The 24,037-nt window shown below is 39.9% G+C and overlaps 1 protein-coding gene across 5 annotated transcripts in view; it reads right to left on the bottom strand.

The window, feature by feature from the left end:
* The window catches only part of DESI2 (desumoylating isopeptidase 2), a 46,435-nt gene that overhangs the window by 11,163 nt on the left and 11,235 nt on the right, over positions 1 to 24,037 (bottom strand). For 4 of the 5 annotated variants that reach the window (XM_064594426.1, XM_064594424.1, XM_064594425.1 and 1 more), the window contains 2 exons: positions 4,494 to 4,566; positions 1,862 to 1,955 (listed from right to left, as the gene is read on the bottom strand). In XM_064594426.1, the coding sequence (XP_064450496.1) occupies positions 1,862 to 1,955; positions 4,494 to 4,566 (167 nt within the window). The remainder of the gene's footprint in view (positions 1 to 1,861; positions 1,956 to 4,493; positions 4,567 to 24,037) is intronic. The other variant, XM_045877583.3, reaches the window with a different exon arrangement.

The following is a 24,037-nucleotide window of genomic DNA, read 5'->3' as shown; positions in this document are numbered from 1 at the left end:
CTCCTAGGTACGTTACTTCTGAATCATACAAATGCAAACCTGGTCATTTTCTTTATGAAACAGTGTGTCGTATATTAAAAATGCAACAATACATTATTTTTACAAGCACTGGGTAAGCAGTCAGGTTATTAGAGAACCAGACTGGTGCTGCAAATACTCCTGCTCATTATACTGGCCACCAAAGAGCTGGCCACAGTCTCATCCAAAAACAGTCTTTTATGTCATCTATTTCTGTGCCACCATGAGATGAACTACCAAACAGCTAATTTTTTTTTTTTACAGGATTATAAAACTAACCAACCAACAAACCCCCCAATTAAAAAATAAACACCCTCCACCTGACCCCCAACTACTACCCTGGAAATGCAATAGACATTATCCAATAGAAAGCAGAATTTTAGTCAGATACAAGTTAGGCATCCAAGAAAACTGAAAATACTTAGAAAACCCTTTTATCTAGTAGTCCTATTAAAAGGGAAACCTAAGGAACAGACTCAGGATGGCATTATAGCAAATCAGTGATAGGCCAAGAAAACCATGAACTTAGTAGTGATAAAAATGTGTAGCCCCTGGGGCCCCTGGGTGGCTTAGTCGGTTAAGTGTCTGCCTTCGGCTCAGGTCATGATCTCAGGGTCCTGGGATCGAGTCCCGCATCAGGCTCCCTGCTCACTGGGGAGTCTGCTTCTCCCTCTGCCTGCCACTCCCCCTGCTTGTGCTCTCTCTCTCTGTCAAATAAATAAATAAAATCTTCAAAAAACCCCAAAACTGTGTAGTCCTATCCTGAATTTTCAGGTTAGAACCTCATTTTACTACTTTTTACTTGGCAAGTAAACAATCATAGGCCCAAAAGTTTCTTTAAAACTCCTTGAACCTTAGGTTCTAAATCTCTCTTCAAATACAAACCTTAATTAAGAAATAGAAATCTGATTGTTAAGCAAATTCTCAGTGCTGCTGACTACACATAAGGCTCCAGAGTATTTTGGTGTATCAAAACATGTGATACACATACCTTAATAACAGTTTCTCAGCTAACTAACTCTTCAGTTATTTCAAATGTATAAACAGTGTCCCTTTCATTGGGAAAATGAAAAGATTAAAAAAATAAAATCCTACCGAATGGGGCACCTGGGCGGCTCAGTTGGTTAAGTGTCCCAACTCTTGATTTTGGCTCAGGTCGTGAGATCGAGCCCCGTGTCGGGCTCCACACTGAGTGAGGAGCCTGCTTGGGATTCTCTCTCTCCCTCTGCCCCTCCCTGCCCTACTCGCACTCTCTCTCAAAAAAAAAAAAAAAAAAAAAAAGAAAAGAAATCCTCCCGACCATTTTTTTTTTCTCTTCATGTATTTTATTTAAAAAATTTTTAACTTTGAGTGGACACCCAATGTCACATTAATTTCAGGTGTATGCAGAGTCAACAGCCCTGTATGCTCTGCTTACCACCAGGGTAGCTACCACCCAAAAAATGAAGACATTTATAACAGTCTTGGGGAGGCCACAAGAAAACCATCTTCCGTCCCCCGCCATGTGGGACGTCCAGGGGATGCATTACTACATACAAATACAAAAGTCTTCTAAAGCAGAACCCAAGTTACACCAAGGTAAGAATATTTTCAAAGTACACAAGGTAACTTACATGGGTCCTGAATAAAAGTAACAGACTAGTTATTTCAGGCACTTCATCTGGCTGATTCCCATCTTTATACAAACTTCAGATAGATTCAATTTTAAAGAAAGTGTCAGCAACTAAAACGTTAAAGAAACATTTTAACTTCCTAGATTTTCATCTACAGGATGAATTCTGTATGCCTGAAAACAAGCTTTGGCACCTAAGACAGTGTAATAAAAATTGTCCTCCCTACTTACTTAAATTTAAATGTTTCTCCTAGTTCAGAAGCATTTCCTGGGGAAATTTCAAATATTCCAGAAAAGGGGTAAGGATGGCCACCATAAGCAAATTCTGAAAAGAGAAAACTCATGATTTTTAGTATTTATCACACAAAACTTAACCAGAATGCTGAATTAGTTTTAATAAATGATGAGGATAATAATGATACCATCTAAGTATTTTCCAGATTATCAATGCTTTCACAAACATCTCATTCAGCTGTTACTTGTACACAACAGTTGATACAAAAGGCCTGAAACCAATAATGAAAGACACTCAAAGGTGATCCTGACTTGTCCATTTATTTCGTGTATGCTGGCGAGAGCAGAGAGACCAACACTCACAGGTGAATGAGGTCTCTCTGCCTAGCGATCGTGCCAAACTAAGTGGGTGGTCCGTGCTGTGTTTTGTCTTTTTCTAAATTAAAGTGGTCAAATGTTAAACTTACACTTCACTGGAAAAACTAATAACAATGATTTTGCACGGCTCCTGGGTTGAAGACTCTTGGTTTATCTTTGAATAAGAGTGAAACATTAGCAAGCCTGAAAAACTGAATTCCATTCCCCTCATTCAAGAAAAATTAAGCTGCCAAATTAACACATACACCTACTCACACACACTCTCCACAGCAAATCTCTGAGCCAGGAGAGGACGACTTGTGCTACAGGCTCACGAGATCTCAACTCTCATCCAGAACAGAAGCAGAGATGCTCTCAGATAAGGAAGGAACTAAAATTCCTGAGAGGAGATACTGAAGTGGCAAATTGTGGTGGACTTATTTTCAAAATTACAAATGTTTAAATTAATCTCATTGCTTAAAATTTATTAAATATAATCATGAAAGGTCAAAGAATAAGGCAGATACCAAGTTTACTTTTGATCCAGACCTTCCAGACAAAAAGCAAGGACGTGGATAAGAAATAAAGTGTCTGGCATTCAATTGTGAAACAGTAAAAATTATCTTAATGATAGGATTTTATAAAACATTGTAGATAGTCAGGTTAGATATGGAAAGATAATGTTTTCATTTTTTACTTCCTCAATTCCAGCAAGAAAAGTTGTCGAGCCATTTATTCATTTATTCAAGAAGTGTCATTCACTTTCTGCAAGATATTGACCTTAGCTTGGTTAAGCTTCTGTGGACATGTTCAGACCATGTTTCTAAGTATTCCTAAATCAATTTATGGAGGGGAGCAATGATTAGACAGGTGAAAGAATACTGGGCTAGTAGGTAAGAACACTTGGGTTCAAGTCCTCGTTCAATTAATTAGTAGTAGGACTGTCAGCAGAGCTGAGCTTGGGCTTCTTCGTTTGCAACATGGAGAAACTGCCACATGCCTCCATGTCCTTCTCTATGTCACAGCAGCATGATCATGTGGCTCAGAACTGCATGGCACTTAAAAGACTGTAACACACCACAGAAATTCAGTTAAAAAGGAACACACACAACTTTGGCAAAAGCCGAATCAAACAAGGGAGCAAATCCACAGACGATGATACCACCCGCAGCAACACTCTGACCACTAAACCCTTTCGGCAGGAGCCTCCTTGCTTTGGGGGGTTATTTGGTAGATGTAACCTTTCCACTAAGACGGTGCTTACGTGGCGGATCTTTATAGTGAACATTTTCTATGCTACGCTGCAGCCAGAAGCAGCTAATGTGGAACGTCAGGAGGGGACAGTATAAACGCCACCCTGACACACAGGAAATGAGCCTTCTCCTTGTATTCGCGAAAGCTGGTCTGTAGCCTCCACAGGTTACTCTGGGTAGACTGCAATCACATGTTCTTAGAGGTCTTGTACAAAGACTGCCTGAGGCAAATAAAAGACATTTCTGCTACAGGGTGAGTTTATGATGCAAAATAATACGTTCCTACAACCCTGCTGGAACTGGCAATGTGGTCTGTGTTATGCAGACCATTACTGCTTACAGTTTGATCTGGAGGAAATTATCCTGCACCCACGGTGGGAATTAGAACCATGGAAAAAGCTGCTGAAAACAAAGCTGCTTGGTTTGAGTGGCTCCTGTCATATTTATAATAAAGGGCCACGAAGAATAAAAGGGCTGAGTTAATGACAAAGGCCATCACTCCTGAGCAAAAAGTCAGATGTAATCAAGGGCAGGATTTGCTCAGTGGTATTTTTAAACTTTGTAATGACACACTTGCAAGTCTATAAAAAAAATTTAATACTGAAATTCCCTCAGGAAATTGGCATTTCAAGTTTGACACTCTAGCACCAACTCATCTCCAACCATAATGACTGGTTTTCAACGTGCAATGTTTCTTAGGATCTCCAATATCTGTTAGCACAAAACTGTCATGGTAAAACAATCCCAAAAGGCAAGTATTTTTTAAGACCCTGTATTTGGAATAAAAGATAACTACATGAATGTACGGTCATGTACTACAGTACTTTCTCCCCAAACACATTCAACTCCAGGCATTTTCCCAAGATGGTGTAAACAAATATGGGAAAGATGTTTCTCCTACTTTCTGCAATAAAGGATGGAAGCAGCTGAAAAGAGAGGAAGGACTATGGATATGAATTGCAAGTCCTTTGAAAGAAAACAATCTTCAGAAAGTCTATTTAGACTGTGTGTACACGTACCTCTGCCATATACTTCAATTCCCGAATGAAAAACGCCAATTCCGATGGATGAGGTGTATTCATTCATCCAGTACTAGGAAAAAAAGAAGAGATTCAGAGTGTCTGTCCGTTTAGCATTTAACTCCACATGATAGGAGACTACTGCCCCCACATCCTTCACAGAATATTCAGGCCTTTCAAACTCCATCTTGTAGTATTTTTCCTTCTGGCCCCAAACTCAACAATAGTGGCTCATTTGGTCCTATCTCTGCACCTGTTCTTGTAGGACGTCCCAGGTGGAATGCCCTCCTGGGTCAAAATGACTGCCTCAAGTTGTAAAGCCTTGGGCACAAGCCATAAAATCTAAACCTGGGCAGGTTGGGGGAAAAAATGGATCTAAAAGCTCTCCTGTGACTTAAAAAAAAAAATCACATATAATGTATGCTTTTATATCTATTTTTCCTCCACCTTAAGCCTTCCCTTTCACTCTCTGGTGAGCTCCCCGAGGACTGGGATATTGTACTCTTTTTCAAAAACGTTTGGAAAAGACATATAGATGGCATGTATGTCCTAATTCAGCTCAAAGTTTGATGACGATAATACAGGAACAAATCATACAAGGCACAGAGGCTACCACAATCTTCTTACCATTGACATGCAGTTAACATTCCCAGAAAAGGTAGTATCTGAATTGGGTTTTTAGGAACAAATGAGATTTCCCCAGATAGAAAATGTGGGGAGTGTGGTGGAGTGGAGGGGAATGGGGAGAAATGTCTGGAAGGGCGAAGAGGGTATACCAGCATCATGATGTGACTATCTGGGGGTGACTATGGAGGGGTGCAAGGTGGACTGGAGAGGGTTTACCTAGAAGAAAGTAGTAAATGAGTCAACAGCTCATTAAACAAACACTTAGGCAACACTTAACAGTGTTACAAACCCATTAAGTTTCTTCTAGGTTAGAGGATAGATAATTTGTCTTTAATTTTTCTGGGTTTATTCAAGTCTTATAGCCTTAGTTCCAGACCCCTAGCCAGTTTCTTCCAGACATCGGGAAGTGCATGCTCGCATATATTGCTGGAGGAAGCATAAATGGTAAATGTCAATTTATTTTGTCCTAAAATGTACCTGGAAGAAAAATTAAGCAATAATAAACAAGAAATATTTGAAAAAGAACAAGGAACTTTCTCATCTAGATATTAATATACTCATTCACAGGATGGTACTGCTTTAGAACAGATCCTTGCATGTGTAAGAATCTGGTGTATGATAAAGGTGGTGTTTATGATTAAAGATAAAGGATAAACTATTAAAAATGTGGTGACAAAACTCATGCATAAAAATATATCTCATGTATCTAAAAATTCTGATGTGTCTAAGAATCATCATAGAGAAGAAAATAAAATAGACCAAAAAAAAAAAATTTCTTAGATGGGAAAAGATGACCTAAGTAAAGCAAAACCTAGAATTTCTACAGGAAAACCACAGATACTCAACAAACACTTCCAATTTTTTATTGTGTAAAACCACATGAACAACATCAAAAGATAAACAAGACACAGGGAAGAAAAGATTAGAATGACAATACATCTTGCTCTCTACCAGACTCCATTTGGTTCCTGATTTTGGACAGCCTGAATTTGGATGGCAAGTTAGGAATGTTTTTATCTGAATTGATTTAATTTTGGATGCCACAGTGAGGGTACATACAAAAAGGGATTTCTCAAGACTTTATCCAATCTACTTAATTCCACAGTTTAGGTAGCAAAAATTCAGACAGCAAGGGATACCTTATACAAAAGCTCCATTAAAATAACCCCCATAGGGATACCTGGGTGGCTCAGTGGGTTAAGCATCTGCCTTTGGCTCAGGTCATGATCCCAGGGTCCTGGGATCGAGCCCCACTTTGGGCTCCCTGCTCACTGGGGAGCCTGCTTCTCCCTCTCCTCCCCACTTGTGTGCTCTCTCTTGCTATCTCTGTCTCTCTCTCAAATAAATAAAAATCTTAAAAAAAAAATAACCCCCATAGACAAGTGAGCAATCATAGAAGAAATTAGTGGTTAACAAACATGAACTAACATTTTCATTAGTAAACAGAAAAATACTAATGAAAACAGTAAGCTACCAGTCTTTTTTTAATCCATCAGATTGGCAAATATAAAAAATATTGCTAAATATTGCTGGTGTTGGTAAGGGTATGAGGAAGCTCCCACTGAAGTGTGAATCAATAACAGTTAATTAACCATTATACCTCTTGGGAATCTATTCTACAGAAATTCATAAACATATGCAAAGACATATTCTGGGATATTAATTGCAGTTGTCTATAATACTGAAAACCTAGAAACAACACAAATATCAGTAATGGAATGGTTAAATAAATTATGGTAAATCTGTATTATGAACTATCATCCAACTACTAAAAGAGTAGCTATGTATAACTCGATACATATGGACATAAAAAGATACCTAAGACATATAAGGTAAAACACCAAGTACGATACGTTTGCATATTTGCAAAATAAAGAAATAAATATGCCCTTTGTGTATATTTGGTGCTAAATATGGAAAAATACAACAAAACTGCCATCAACTACAGCAAAAGAAAGTTTGAAGGCTACAGGTCGAACTGTTAACAGTTTGGGAAAGGGGCGCAGATATAGCAGGGGAGGGAGTGGAACAGTAGAAAGGGAAACTTTCACTTTTACCTGAAAAATCTGAATAAAATTTGTATTTATTGAGGTGTAATTGACATACAATGTTATATTAGTTCCAGGTATAGAATACAGTGATTTGATATTCACATACATTGTGAAATGGTCACCATAATAAGTCTAGTTCCCATCTATCACCTTACAATGTTAATTCTATGCTACTCACCATATTTCCCGCACAGTACAATATATCCCAATGACTTATTTATTTTATAACTTGGAAGTATGTACTTCTTCTATTCTCTTCACCCATTCTGCCTTCCTACTGCCAACCACCCTCCCCTCTGGCAACCACCACTCTATTCTCTGTATCTATGAGTCTGGGTTTTGTTTTTTTTTTTAGATTTCACACATAAGTGAGGTCATGCAGTATCTTGTCTTTCTGTCTGCCTTATTTCATTTATCATATTACACTCGAGGTCCGTCCATGTTACTGCAAACAGTAAGACTTCATTCTTTTTCATGGCTGAGTAGTATTTACATACTACTACTCCTATGCCTGAGTTATCTATAAATCAATCAATCAAATTTTCTTTAGCCATTCATCCACAGATGGACAGTTAGGTTGCTTCCATTATCTCAGTTATTGTCAATAAATCTGCAATGAACACAGGAATGCATACAACTTTTTGGATTAGTGTTTTCATTTTCCTTTGATAGATAACCAGTAGTGGAATTTCTGGCTTACAAGGTTGTTCTCTTTTTAATTTATTGAGGAATCTACATACTGTTTTCCATGGTGGCGGCACTAATTTACATTGCTACCAATGGTGCAAGAGGGCTCCCTTTTCTCCACATCCTGTTATTTGCCTTTTGGTAACAGCCATTCGACAGGTGTAAGGTGATATCTCATAGTTTTGATTTGCCTTTCCCCGATGATCAGTGATACTGAGCATCTTTTCATGTACCGGTATGTCTTCTCTGGAAAAACATCTATTCAAATCATCTGCCCATTTTTAAATCATATTGTTTTTTGCTACTGAGTTGTGTTAGTTCTTTACATATATTTTCTCCCATTCAGTAGGTTGCCTTTTCATGTTGTTGATAGTTTCCTTTACTGTGCAGAAGCTTTTTAGTTTGATGCAGTTCCACTTGTTTATTTTCGCTTCTGTTGCCCTTGCCTTTGGCGTCAGATCCAAAAAACCACTGCTAAGACCAGTTATCAAGGAGCTTATCACCTCCTATGTTTTGAGGAGTTTTGTAATTTTAGGTCTTACATTCAAGCCTTTAATCCATTTTGGGTTGATTTTGTATATGGTATAAAATAGTGTTTCATTCTTTTGCATGTAGCTGTCCAGTTTTCCCAATACCATTTGTTAAAGAGACTGTCCTTTCCCGATCTCTATTCTTGCCTCCTCTGTTGTAAATCAATTGACCAAAAAGATATGGATTTATTTCTGTGGGCTCTATTCTGTTCTAATGATGTATGTGTCTGTTGTTATGCCAGGACCATACTGTTTGATTACTATAGCTTTGTAGTATAGTTTGAAATCAGGGAGAGTGATATCTCTGGCTTTGTTCTTCTTTCTCAAGATTGGTTTGGCTATTCAGGGTCTTTGTGGTTTCATACAAATTTTAGAATTATTTCTAGTTCTGTGGACAGTGTCATTGGAATTTTAATATGGATTGCACTGAATCTGTAGATTGCTTTGTGTAGTAGGGACATCTTAATGTTATTATTTCTTTCAGTCCTTGAGGACAAAATCTTGCTTTCTATTTCTCTAATTTTTTTCACGAATGCATTATAGCATTCAGTGTATAGGTCTTTCACCTCCTTGGTGAAATTTATGCCTGGGTATTTTATTCTTTTTGATGCAATTGTAAATGGGATGTTTTCTTGATTTTTCTTCCTGATACTTTATTAGTGTATAGGAACACAACTGATTTTTATATATTAATTTTGTATCCTGCAACTGGACTGAATTCTAATAGTTACTTGGTGGAGTTTTCCATATATGGTATCATATCATCCACAAATAGTGACAGTTTTGCTTCTTCGTCTCCAATCTGTATGCCTTTTATTTCTTCTTCTTGCCTAATCACTACGACCAGGAATCCCAAAATGATGTTGAGTAAAAGTGGTGAGAGTGGGCATCCTGGTTTTGTTCCTGATCTTAGAGAAAAAGGAGAACCATGTTCATGTTCACATGGTCTCAAAGTATTGAACCCCACATTTCTCTAAATTATAAGGAAAAAGATACCTTTGAAAATATGAAAAAAAATATTGTGAATATCACCTGTGTGGGTGATTAAACAGAGTATCATTGATAGCTGGACAAACTGATGTTATGCGCCTCCCGATGTGATAAAATAGGCCACAACATTTCCTTTGTTAGTTTTCTTGTCAGATGTGTTTAACAGAATATAACCATAAGAAAAAAAATCAGTAAGTCTGGACTGTGGGGCTTTTTGTAAGAAAAGCAACCTGGTCTTTTAAGAAATAGTGACATAAAAGTCAAAAGAAGAGTGGCTATTCTTTAAAGAAGATGAAAAAATTATGACAATTAAATGCAATGAAGGAACACTGTATCTTAGATTAAATCCCCCTCTCCCTAAGACATTATTAGGGGAAATATTAATCAATGGAAAATTTCTTGGGTGTGATAACAGTACTGTGGTTAGGCAGAGAATGTCTTACCAGGAAATAACATGTTGAAGTATTTAGAGATGAAATGCTATAACGTTTGTGACTTATTTTCTGTATGGGTGTGAATGTGAATATGTACGCGTAGGAGAGGGTATGAGAAAGCAAATACTGTTAAAAACTGGTGAATCTAAGTGAAGAGTATACAGATTGTACTCTTCTTTCAAGTTTTTTTTTTTTTTTTAAGTCATAAACATTTTGAAAATAAAAAGTTAGGGGGCACCGAAGAGAATGATCTAGTCCTCGCCTCCTTACAACAGAAGAGGATGCTTTTCCATGTTTCTTGCTATCCTCCTATTTTCTCTCCCTTTTCAGAGGAAGAGAGTAGAAAATACCACAAGGTGATCATGCTAGTCTGCATAAAAATTTTGCTAGTCTTTTCCAGTCAATGGTTTCCTTGGCAGCCAACTTCTCTTCGACTTAAACTGCCTTTTCCATTTGAAAAATTCCATTGTTTATACTGTTTGCAACCAATAATTTGGTCTGTATACTGCTGACTTCCTTAACAACAGCACCGACAGGCTTTTGTTCTGGATGCAGACAGCTCTACTTTAAAGGTGACCTTTTCTCTTTTTATAGTGTGAGCTTCTCTTCCAAAATATAGAATATTTTCCAAAAAGACATATATCCAAAATGGCTTGTCTGCAATAATCAAAAGGTTTTAAACTCTTAGAAAACTGAGCATTGATCTCCATTTAATGTCTAATATCATTTAACTTTAACAATTTATCTTTTAGTTGAACACTAAATAGTTTTCCAAAAGTGCTTTTATAATAAATTTCTATAATGGGAATCTAAATGTTTTATTAAGAGACAGAAAGGTTTTTATGAAACTAAAAATGATTTTTGGCCAGGGTGACTACGGGAATGCACTTCAGAGTGGGGATCTTGAACTCAGAAATCTTTTATTTTCTGCTCTTCCACAAATGAAAATAATCTCTCCCATGCTTAGAACTCCTTTAAGTTGCCCGGGTATGTACTCTACTACTTTAGAGTCTTAAACTTCCCTGTATTCAAGACTTCACATTCTAAAAAAGAAAAGGGTATGTTGTGACACATTTTTTGAGTTGGAAAATCTTTAAAATTAGAGAAACTTAAAAATGAGAGAGAAAAGTACTATCCAAAAATTTGGCTGGTCCTTTGGAATTCACTATGAGACCTGATCGATACAAGATTTCTCATGAAGTGCTGACGCACTACAGTGAAAAACGAATGCTTGACAGCTTTGCAAGTGTCAGCATCCACCTCCCCTCTTGGACGCAAAGTTGGACAATCTGGTCAGGTGTTTTTGTTCAAGGTTTTAGGAAGCCTAGAAGTTGCTAAAAAAAAGGCTGTCTTAACCCAGAGATATTCCTTTGGGTCGTATTAAGCAGCAGAAGCCCCCCTCCTAACATCATTCCCCGCCCCCCCAAAGTCTCTGTCTTAATATTCTGTGCCAGGCAGGAATTGATGGTGGTGCTTACTCACTGTTAGCAGTAACAATGAGGGACTCAATAGTTCTTTTATTTTCATGTTTCTTTGTATATTCCATCCCTAGAAAGCCCCCAAATTTAGAGTTAACTTCTTTGTGAGATTAGAGTAACTATTTACTAGTTAGAAATCTATGAAGACACAGCTTTACGGACCTTACAGAAATTAAAGGATTATAAGGAATGCTATGAACAATCATATACCAATAAACTGATAACAGATGGAATGAACAAATTCCTGAAAAGACACAAACTACCAGAACTGACTCAAGAAGAAATAAAAAAATCTGAATTGATCTATAATAAATGAGAATGAAAGAAGAGAGAATAGATTGGTAATTTAAACTACCCACAAATAAAAGACTATGACCAGATGGTTTTGGTGAATTCCACCAAACATTTACTTATTTTTAAAATATTATTTATTTTAGAAGGAGAGAGAGAGAGCCCGTGTGTGAGTGGGAGGAGAGGCAGAGGGGGAGGGGGTAGAAGAGGGAGGGATCGGGAGGGAGGGGGAGAGAGAGAGAAAAGCAGACTCCCCACCAAGTGCAGAGCCCAACGCGGGGCTAGATCCCACAACCCTGAGATCATGACTTGAGCTGGAATTAAGAGTCGGATGCTTAACTGACTGAGCCACCCAGGCGCCCCTCCACCAAATATTTAAACAATAATCAGTACCAATTCTTCACAAACTACTCAAGGGAATATTTCCCAATTCATTCTATAAGGCCAGAATTAACTTGACACCAAAACCAGAAAAACATCACAAGAAAGCTACAGAAAACTACTCAAAAATCCTCAACAAAATACTAGCAAATTGAATCCAGCAACATATAAAAAGGACTGACTATACACCATAAACAAGTGAGATCTATTCCAGGAATGGAAGATGGGTTTAATATTAAAAAATCAATTAATATAATATACCATACTAACAGAATAAAGGACAAGATCCACATGATCATCTCATTAGATGCAGATAAGCACTTGATAAAATCCAGCACTCTTTCCTGATAAAAACACTCAACAAACTAGGAATATAAGGGAACTTCCCCAGTCTGATAAAAGGCACCTATGAAAACCCACAGCTAATGTCATACTTAATGGTGAAAGACATAAGGCCTTCTTTCCCTTTCGGATCAGGAACAAAACAACGATGTCTGCACTTGCCACTTCCAAGATACTGTACTGGAATTTCCAGCCAGGGCAATTAGAGAAGAAAAAGAAATAAAAGACACCCAGATTGGAAAAGAAGAAGTAAAATTATCTCTATCTGCAGATGATGTATTCTTGCATATAGAAAATGGTAAGTCCGCTAAAGAACTATTAGACAAGTTCAGCAAGATTACAGGGTACAAGATGAATACACAAACAACTGCATCTCTTATTAGCAATTAACAATACAGAGATGAAATTAAGAAAATTCCATCTACAGTTACATCAAAAAAGTATTTAGGGATATATTTAACAAAAGAATAGAACTCTGCATCTGAAAACAATAAAACATTCCTAGCAGTATTACTTCTAATAGCCAACAAATGGGGACAATATAAATGTCCACCAACTGATGAATGAACAGGGTCTGGTCTATCTATACAATGTGATATTATTTCTCAATAAAAAGGAATGGAGTACTGATGCATGCAATGGCATGAATGGCCCTTGAAAACATTATGCTAGGCCAGAAAAGACCACCTACTGTATGATTTCGTTTACATGAAATACCTAGAATAGGTAAATTTAAAAAATAGTATATTAGTGGTTACCTACAACTGGTAGGTTTGCAGGGAAATGGAAGTGATTGCTAATGGGATGGGGTTTCTTTTTAGGGTGAAGACAAATTTCTAATATGGTCCGTGATGACAGTTGTAGAACTCAGTGAATACACTAAAGTCCACTGAATTGTACACAAAGGGTGAACTGTATGGTATGTGAATTAAAAACCCGTTTTAAAAATGGTAGGCATAAAGGATGTACTAACTTGATGCAAATGGCAGAAGAGCCTATCATTTTATAGTTGGCAAACTTAAACACAAACTGTTCTATAAATAACATGTGCCCCCCAGGGATAAATTTTCTTTTAAATACAATACATACTTAGCTCCTTTGAAAAAAAAGGAAATATGTCATTACAGGAAAGTTTTCCCTCTGTTAGCAAAATGAAAACCAAGAAATTCATGAAGCAAAAAGTTTCCATTTCCCTGTTCTTAATCTAATAAATGGTCTAATATAAACTCTTCTATGAGTGAAAGAAAATATACAGATAATAAATGTGGGACTTTTGACCAAAAAACCCCCCAAAAAACAGTTAAAAATATACTAGCGACCACTTTCTAATATATATATTAGAAAACATTTTCTAATAACACAGAAGATGGTCCAATTAGTTCCTGAACTCTTATCTCCAGTCAAAAACCTTTAAATAGGTTACTTCTCAAATTACAGACTTCATTCCTAATTCCAGACAGCTGCCTTCAAAAACATGTAGAAACCAGGCTATACACAAATAACACATTGAGAACAGAAAAAAACCAACTCCAAATAGATGTATTCTGGTCAGCTACCAGAATGAACATATCAACAGCAGCACGTTGCTGCCAAAATTTTTAGAATTTACGTTATGAAGTAGATTCGATGTTTTTTCCTTTGGTGTGATTTTTTTTCTGAATGAATTCGGAAGAAAAGCCGGTAAAGCCTTCCGGGGAGAAGCTGTCGTGGAGAGAGATGCCCTCCAAGCGTTTCTGCTCCTGTCTGGGCTTCCGTGCTCTATTATTAGAGCACATGCCTAAAAGGCTCGATCTTCAAAAACTGGCCAAGCGGCTGGTGGAAGCCAGGCGTTTAGTTCAAGGTCAGCGGGCCTTGGTGAGTCCTTCGGCCTCAAAGTCCTGCCCCAGGCTTTGCAGACAATACAGATGGTGCCTGTTTTAAGTGGGGATTCAGTAAGGTAACTGTAAACAAAAAAACAAAAAAACAAAAACCTATGTGGCAACGGAGCCTTTTACTGAATATTTCAGTTGTCAAACTTCCCTCACAGTGATTTAACAGCTATCCTCTCAAGATTTTTGAAAGTACTGGTTGTGTTTCTCAGTGCTTCTCCAATGTGGTTTCCATCCTTTGTCTTTACTTTAAAAAAGTATTTACTACCGTCGGCACATTTCACATAGAATGGCGTCTCTGTGGTGAAAATCTCCCTACGAAGCTCCACAGAGCTTCTCAAACCTATGTGGAAATTCCTGCTTTTGCAGAACACCATAAAACACTGACATCTTCTAAAAGAAAAAATATAAATATGCAACATGAAATCCCAGCCAAGAACACGCATGCATGGAAAACAAACAAACAGAACAAGCTGCGGAATTAGATACAATCGGATGTTAGCGAGACTTCTGTGAATTGTGGCTGGATACGTCTTTCACTGATTTTGTTGTCTAAATAGTAGCAGATGCCAAAGTCTACAATGACATACTTGGGAAAAATGGATAATGCAGAGCGGTCTTATCCCAAAGCCTTTCGCTGGACCTGGAGAAGCCCGCTTCTATTCCTAGAGCTTGGTGCAAGTGTAAGAGGACGGCTAACACTCGGGGCTGTTCGAGAACCGTGGCTCCCAGATTTCTATGGCATGACACGGGGGCCTGCCATCAGAGGCCAGGCTGTGTGACAGAGAAAGGACACAGAACCTCAGGGGCAGGTCCCCTAAAGGTGCCTAGATATCCCAGTCTACCCAGTGCTGAGAAAGACAGTCCCTCAGTCCATGAGAAATCAGATGTCTGCATTTGAAAGTTAATTTACTGTTCGATTCTTCTCAAGCCCTTCCTAACGTACCAAAGGAAAACAATAAGCCTGCCAGGCGCTACCACAAGATCGTCTCTCTCAAACCACCACACGAAAGCAGAGTCACCACAACGTCGCCACAGCAACCACCCACTAAATCATCTACACTGAGGATATCATTTGTCCGCTGACTCGAAGGCTCTCTTTCCCTCAGCGTCTAAAAGGAAGGCCCACCGTGTTCCTCCGTTCTGGGTTAGATCGCAAGGTCATGGCTTCTGTTATATTCAACTTTCCTTCAGAGATCATGGCTCCGATAAAAAAAGGTTGGTCCAAGTTATGACAGCTCACACGAGTTGAAGCATCTGAACTACAGTGGAAAAGACAGTGGGCTGAGTGTCAGGAGACTGGAGCTCTTGCCTTGGTTTCTTCCTATACATACACATAACCTGTTTAAGGTACCCAATCAGTCTCAAAAAGTGTTTGATTCCAATTTAGATCCTGGAGCCAGAATGCCTTGATTCAAATTCTGGCCTTGCTATTTGCCAGTTGCATGACCTGGGGAAAGATGCTCTCTTTTCTGTCCTTCTTTATAAAATGGGGATGAGACACAGCATCTACCCCAGGGGATGAGTGTAAGAACTAACTGACTATGTGTATAGACTTAGAAGACTGTCCGGCCCGTGGTAAGCCTAAGTGTTGTTGGTAGCAAACACATACACATACTGACCACATGATCCTTCCCTAATACTCTTGTTTTACATAGTGGGAATGCACATGTAAATAAGCAGATTAGTTCTAGCTCTCTGTTAATTCTCACAATTTTCAAGACTCTTTGGGAGTTGATGTCAAATTATCAAGAGCAGTGACTCATTAAACTGAATGGCAAACAATGGCAGAATTAATTGGATTCTACTTTAAGACTCCTGCAAGCAATTATTTATATTCTTGAGAAGCACCATTTGAGTAAAAGGTCTCTGTAAGTGAGGCTGTGGTTTCACAGGACGTTTAGATACTCAAGCAAGAGCACGAAGCTGAAGAGCTCACTTTGGCACTGGGAACTTAAGGCCCTCACTTCCTAAGTAAACAGACGAGGGCCAGGGACAGACCACTAACCCACGCCTACCTCTTCTGACACCAACCCCTGCCGCTCAAGTTTACAAGGCTTTTCAAAGCACTTTAAGTATTAATATAAGGTAAAAGGAAACACTTCATAGAAAAATTATCAACTTAAAATATGTGGGAAGGCAACAAATGCATAAATAAACTAGTTACTTTTGAACTTGATCTTGCCTTAATGCAAAAGACTGACCTTGGTATTTCCATTTATTATTATTATTTTTTAAGATTTTATTTATTTATTTGACAGAGAGACACAGCGAGAGAGGGAACACAAGCAGGGGGAGTGGGAGAGGGAGAAGCAGGCTTCCCGCGGTGCAGGGAGCCCGATGCGGGGCTCGATCCCAGGACCCTGGGATCAAGACCTGAGCAGAAGGCAGACGCTTAACGACTGAGCCACGCCCCCCATTTATTACTTTAAAGCACTGTTTACAGAAGTTACTTCACTGTGGCATATTATAGTCATATATTAAAATGTTACATTATTTCTGATAGAGAACTTTCATTAAACTTCATTTCAGTCAGTGATTTGCCTTATCAACTTAATAAAATTTTATGTTTCCTGTTTGAAAGCAGCAATGACAATAAATGTGATCTCTCTGGTCTGGAACTTAAAACATTTAATATAACCACTTAGGTCCTGGGCCTGACTTCCTTAAAATGATCTCAATATAAAGTGTGACTGTTTCCCCTAAAAATCCTAGAACCAGTGTTCATGCGGATTAAAGCAAGTGTTTTACTTACTTCCCATGAAAAGGTGCTTAGGGAAAAGAGAGGGCATTTCAATTATGGAGTTAAAAATTAAAAATAAACTGTGAGTAGTGGAGACTGTGGGGTAATTACTAGAGTACGGACTCATGGAAAACTGTCCTCACTATTCACACTGTTGAACTAGCTCAGGAGGTCTTTTTGATACCACTGGGTCGAGTCCCAGATAATCCTACAGCAAATGCTATTTCATAGTAAATCATATTAAAATGCCATCTATAGAGCCTTAGCATAAGGCTAATCGTAAAGCAGAGTCAATGAAAACGCAATGAATGAGCGGAGATAGCCTAGTATCTTTTCCAGATGAAACCAAACACATCGGGGGCTATCTGTTAATTTGCGTTATGCTTTAAGAAAGATGGCATACCACATAGAGATCCTATTCCATTACTATTTCTAAGAAAATGTCCAATCTTTTCATTACCAGAGAATAGTATCTAAAATAAGCACATCACTCACTTTCTAGGTCTTAGGGGAAAAAACCCTGATATTACAAAAACATTTTCATTATACCATTATCTATAAATTGTTGATAACGCTGGGTATTAAGCCACCATCTCTGGAAGTAATCTCTCCCGATTAGAAGAGATTTGCCAGTATTTTTTTAGTCAGTAGTGTTTCAAGTTTTGTACATGTTCTGTCAAGTTTATTCTTTTTGAAACAATGTAACATACACGTGCACTAAAGTTCCGTAGGGTAATTTCCAGTTGCCTAGGACAGTCCCAGTTCACATTTGTTCACTCTTTTATTCTCAAGTCCCAGTTTTGATGATAAATTTTAAGGTTGGCCCAAAGATGGCCTTTCTAAAGACTGTACTTTGAGATTTAAAAACTCCTAAGCACTGTCCTGGACTCAGGAGTGTGAGTATACATACCTATGCATGTACGGGATAACCTAAAACCAAGGAAAATGTGGTGCTCTGCATTTCTTATGAAGCTAGTTTCCTCCTCCAATTTTAAAAATAAATCATCGTGCTTCTCAAAGGACCTAATTTTAGGACCCCCCACAAGCTAGGCACAGGATCACTGTGAACTGTTAAGTTATTTAAAGGAGAATAGATTTTTAAAAGTCCAATCACTGGGCAACCAAATGCCCCTTGACTATATGTAAGACTAAACCTATTTTACAGAACCTACAGTTTGACTCTTCTAGTGATGAGAAATCTATGGGCTGGGTACTTGGTCCTGATACCACATCTGTACCAGAAAACCAAGTTCTTGGCAAATCTTCCCTATCTGGCGTTGGCTTTGGTTGTGCCTATGGCTGGTGTCAGATACTTTGGTAAAATCTTAAAACTTCTTGTATGGCCTGCCTGTACTTAACTATCCCCCTGGACTGGGCTCTAAACTGGACGAGGCCTGAGACTGAGCTTTCTTGAATACTGGATCCTCCGTGCTGCCTAGGGCATTGTATTATACCTAGCAGAGCACTCAAATGCTTGATGAGTTGAAGCATCGCAGCAAGGAATTTGTAAAGCTTTCCCTTTATCTTGTTTTTAATTGTGGCCCATGGAAAAGAGCATCTCCACTCTTTTACTCACTCAAGCAATATTTATTGAACACCTACTATGTGCCAAGCACTAGCAACATAGAAGCAAACACGATGAAGTTCCTGTTTTCATGGAGCTTGCGTTCTTGAGAGGTGTCTTTTAAACTGTAGGTTGCAACCCATTAGAGGACCCAAAATCATTTTGGTGGGTTGCACCAGCATTATGAATGAAATATAATGGGGTAGAACTCAGCAGAGGACATGATCCAGAGCAAGGCTGTTTCCTGAACATTTGGTTTCTGTTATATGTGTGTATAATGGTATTATGTAAAATGTATTTCTGAGTTGGTCCAGGATAAAATTGAGAACCACCGTTCTAGAAGGGTCCCCTGAGGGGCGCCCGGGTGGCTCAGTCATTAAGCGTCTGCCTTTGGCTCGGGTCATGATCCCAGGGTTCTGGGATCGAGCCCCGCATAGGGCTCCCTGCTCAGCAGGGAAGCCTGCTTCTCCCTCTCCTACTCCCCCTGCTTGTGTCCCCTCTCTCACTGTGTCTGTCAAATAAATAAAAAATTAAAATTAAAAAAAAAAAAGGAAGGGTCCCGTGAATTGCACCTCAGTTTAAATCTCATTTAAAATGTTTACTTACAGCAAAGCTATAAAGCAAGTCAGACAACTTTGATTCAGTATAATGTGGGCAAGCCTCCTATGTGTCAGGGACTGCTAGGCGCCGGGGTTACAAGGATGATTAACTCACAGTCCTTGTCCATGAGGAACTCATTAAGAATGTAAACAATCAATCACAACATAGTGTTTAAACAGAAATATGTGTGTATATATAGTAAATTAAAAACTCATTTTTTGAATGCTATCCTACAACGTACTTTCACTTACGCTGTCTTTCATAATGACAAGAGTGCATGTAAGGGGCGCCTAGTGGCTCAGTCGTTAAGCGTCTGCCTTCAGCTCAGGTCATGATCCCAGGGTCCTGGGATGGAGCCCCACATCGGGCTCCCTGCTCCGAGGGAAGCATGCTTCTCTCTCTCCCACTCCCCCAGCTTGTGTTCCCTCTCTCGCTGTGTCTCTGTCAAATAAATAAATAAAATCTTAAAAAAAAAAAAAAAAAAAGAGTGCATGTAAAATATGTAAATCGCTTTAGGGACATTCTGGCAAGTCACTTGCCCACGGTCACATGACAAGGGGCTGAAGTGCAGAGAGAGCTTGGGTTTCACAGTCTCCACCTAAGGCTTTCCTACCACAGGGCTCTACCTCAAGTAGATAGTCTCACATGCCCTTGCTTTTCTTTACATGATCTTGAAGCATCCTGACCAACTTCACAGTAAGATGGAGACCATGACTATTAAGTCATTTTTCCTGAAGTGTGAAGTTATGGTGACCCCTCATGTACCACTCTACTAAAAAGCAATAGTCGTCACCCAGTTCTTGCCTAAATGCCATATAATGTGCCCACCCGGTTGCTAATTTAGTAATGTAGAGACCTCCTATTCTGGGAGCTGACCTTCACATCTGAAAGGAGAGGGAAAATCTAGAAGATACAGTCCTTTTGGAAACGAGAACTGCAACCGTACTGCAAGCTGACAACTCTTTTTTTTTTTTTTTTTTAAGATTTTATTTATTTGACAGAGAGAGAGAGAGCACAAGCAGGGGGAGCAGTAGAGGGACAGGGAGAAGCAGGCTCCCCGCCGAGCAGGGAGCCCGATGCGGGACTCGATCCCAGGACTCCAGGATCATGACCTGAGCCGAAGGCAGCTGCTTAACCAGCTGAGCCACCCAGGCGCCCCCCAACAACTCTTTTTATACTGTTCAGTAGTAAACGAGAGTACACGCAACAGATTATATTGAGAGCTGGTGGAAACAGCTAATGTGTAAAATTCTTTATCTGGTGGTTCCTTTAACTTATTGCTGGACAATGAGCTAGAAATCAGAACTACGCTATGGTATACAAACCAGTCTCAAGCCGACTTGTTTATTTTCACAATTTCCATAAATGTTTAAAGACTTAGAAATTAGTTCCATTGAGTTCATCTGGCTGAAAGGCTAAAGACCAGCTGTCAACTCCAACACTCAAGGGGAAAAAAAAAGGCTTTCTATAATCAACCCCAGTGTTATGCATATACTACGATGGAGATTTTAGAGCGAATGTCAAACATACAACAGCCTGCTTTTAATGCCTCAGTCTGGGCGGCACTTTGTTCCCTGAAGGAGAACACTCCTTGAGATCCAGTGAGGAGACTCCACAGATCAGGTTACTTAGGTGTTGCAACTGCACAAAGGATACAGACGGGAGCTAATTTTGCTTCTATAATCCAGCAAACAACACCACTAACACACAGCTAACACTTTCTAGGGCTTATCACGGGCCAGGTCCCATTCTATGCATTTCACATAAGTCACCTTAAGAGCCGTTCAATAACCCTATGAACTGGATACACTACAATTTCCATGAAATGTTCCATTTCATGTAGTGCATGAAACTCTCCGTTTAGCAAGAAACTTTCCCAGGTCACACACAGCTAAAAAGCAGGAGGCGGGATGCAAATCCATGTGGTCTGATTGATTCCATTCTACACCACGAAGACAAAGAACTGCATACACCACTTATGGTAACAGATTCCAGACGGCAGATGGCAGGCCTGACCGGGGAGGGGATCATGCACGGCTTCTGGCTGTCCCTGCCTTAGGCGTGACTCTGTCACATCGCTACTCCTGTTCAGAACCAGTGCAGGTGTTTGGGGCTCTCACACGCCACCTGACAGGCTGGGGAGGTCCGTCAGGACAGCAGAGCAGTAGGTCACTCGAGGGGGGCGGCGGCCATGAACGAGATGACACAGTGGAGAAAGGAACCATTTCAGGATAACAAGTCCTAGGGGAATGTCAAAAAAGGTTTGTTGCAGTAAGCCCAACAAACCTTTTTAAAGTAACTACAATGTACCAAGTTCTGAGTAAGACCCTGTCTCTGCCAGCAAGCTCACTGTAGAGTGAGGAACTTCAACAGGTATGCTGCTAAATTACTGTTTATACCCGCATAAAACAGCAACTGCAATGGATGAAGGGGCCTCAAATACTACTGTTCCGGCTTGCTTGTTAGCCTTTTGAAAGTGACACACTTTTTTTTTTTTTTAAAGATTTTATTTATTTGATAGAGAGAGAGACAGCGAGAGAGGGAACACAAGCAGGGGGAGTGCGAGAGGGAGAAGCAGGCCTCCCGCTGAGCAGGGAGCCTGATGCAGGGCTTGATCCCAGGACTCTGGGATCATGACCCAAGCCGAAGGCAGACGCCTAACGACTGAGCCGCCCAGGCGCCCCTGAAAGTGACACACTTCTAAAGAAGTTGATTAAAAGATACAAACTGGGCACCTGGGTGGCTCAGTCGGTTGGTTAAGCATCTACCTTCAGCTCAGGTCGAGCCCCACATTGGGCTCCCTGCTCAGTGGCGGGTCTGCTTCTCCCTCTTCCTATGTGATCTCTCTTGCTCTCACTCTCTCTCAAATAAATAAATAAATATATATATATAAAAAGACACAAATCTCCGGCTTGAGAGCATGGCAGTGAGAGGCCAGTGGAGAGAATGTTGACGGAACTCTACTCATTCCCCTCAGTTCAAAAGGAGAACGGGCAGCTACTACAGCATACTCGCATACCAACTGGAAGGGCAATTCTGGGCGAGAAGTCCTTGCATGGCAGTGTGGGGCTGGGATCCAGCACACAGCGGGAGGTTAAGGACACAGCGACTCCCACTCTGCGTCCAAGAGGCAGGGCGGGGCACACCAGGACAGTGGTGAGGGGAGGACAAGCAGGTTCTCGGCAGGGCTCCTTTTTTTTTTTTTTAATTTTATGTTATGTTAATCACCATACATTACATCATTAGCTTTTGATGCAGTGTTCCATGATTCATTGTTTGCATATAACACCCAGTGCTCCATTCAGTAAGTGCCCTCTTTAACACCCATCACCAAGCTAACCCATCCCCCTACCCCCTCCCCTCTAGAACCCTCAGTTTGTTTCTCAGAGTCCATAGTCTCTCATGGTTCATCTCCCCCTCCGCAGTGAGGTCATCAGCGGAGAGTGGGAAATACTGTAGTTGTCTTGCAGAGTGGGAAAGTCAGTTGGCCAGAGAAATCAGGAAGCGCTGCCAGACAGCATGTAGGGTCCCCCTGGGGTCTGCGGTCAGGATTTTAAAGTGAGATCAGTCAGTATGGTTGTGGGGTTTTCTCTAGGTGCACTCAGCTGCGGAGATGTAGATGGAGAGTTCAATTTAATCAGGGTTGCCAGAGGGAACAACTGTAATGGTAGACTACAAAATCTAACTCAGATGAGGGTATAGTAAGGGAGTGATTATTTTAAGGCACCAACTCACATGACTTTGGGGGGTGCCAAGTGTAAAGTTGGCAGGGCCAGCTAGTAGCCTGGAGACCCAGGAAGAGATGATGTGGCAGCTCCTCTGGAGGCCGAATTCCTTCCTCCTTAGGGGACCTCAGTATTTTCTCTTAAGGCCTTCAACTGATTGGATGAGGCCCACCCATATTATGGAAGATAATCTGCTTTACTCAAAGTCTACTGACTTAAATGAAGAGACTTAAACTACAGAGAACAAACTGAGGGCTGCTGGAGGGGGGATGGGGGATGGGCTAAACGGGTGTTGGGGATTAAGGAGGGCATTTGTTGTGATGAGCACTGGGTGTTGTATGTAAGTGATGAATCACTAAATTCTCCTGAAATCAACATTACACTATATGTTAACTAACTAGAATTTAAATAAAAACTAAAAAAAATTTTAATCACATCTGAAAAATGCCTTCACAGCAACATCTAGACTAATGTTTGACTAAAACCTGGGGACTAGCCTAGTCAAGTTGACACATAAAATTAACCATCACAGAAATAATCACATATGTAGGGATTTTTTTTTTTTTGCTCCTGCCCATTCATGAGTTCCAGAAAGCAGAGTAGAAGTTAGTTGGGGGGGGGGGCGGATGAGATTAGAACAAATTAATAGAGAAACAGCACTTTCCAGGGATGGGAGAAGGAGAAATATAATGTGGTGGTTAAGGGCACAGACTTTAGTGTCAGAGCTCATCGTTCAAGACTGTGCTCCACCACTTACGGCATGATTCTGAGCAGGTTCTTCAGCTAAGCCTGTGTCGTCATCTTAAAATGGGATAGTAATATGAGGCAAGGGCTCACATGATGTAATCATTCAAAGTTAGTTCTTATATTACGGGGAGACTCGATATTCTGCATCTGTCAATTCTCCCCCAAAATTACTCATAAATTTAATGTCATTGCACTTAAAATTTCAGTGAGTTTGACAAACTGATTTTAAATTTTCTTTGAAAAATTGACGTGTGAGAAACATAAAATTCCAGAAGAGAGTAAGAGACACTTCCATCACCAGTATCAAAACACACTGGAATACTGCAATTAAACATCTGGTAATGGTGAGGGAAGAGGAAGCTAAGGACATAACTAGCCCAGAAAGTCAAGAAATAAGACTTCTAGGGGCGCCTGGGTGGCTCAGTCGTTAAGTGTCTGCCTTCGGCTCAGGTCATGATCTCAGGGTGCTGGGATCGAGCCCCGCAT

The sequence above is a fragment of the Mirounga angustirostris genome, unplaced genomic scaffold (genome assembly GCF_029215605.1).
Source record: "Mirounga angustirostris isolate CCGP_5_RB_7025 unplaced genomic scaffold, mMirAng1.0.hap1 SCAF_6, whole genome shotgun sequence".
NCBI classification, from domain to species: Eukaryota; Metazoa; Chordata; class Mammalia; order Carnivora; family Phocidae; genus Mirounga; species Mirounga angustirostris.
Note: the sequence above shows the minus strand (reverse complement) of the source record. Positions and strands in the feature narration are given on the sequence as shown.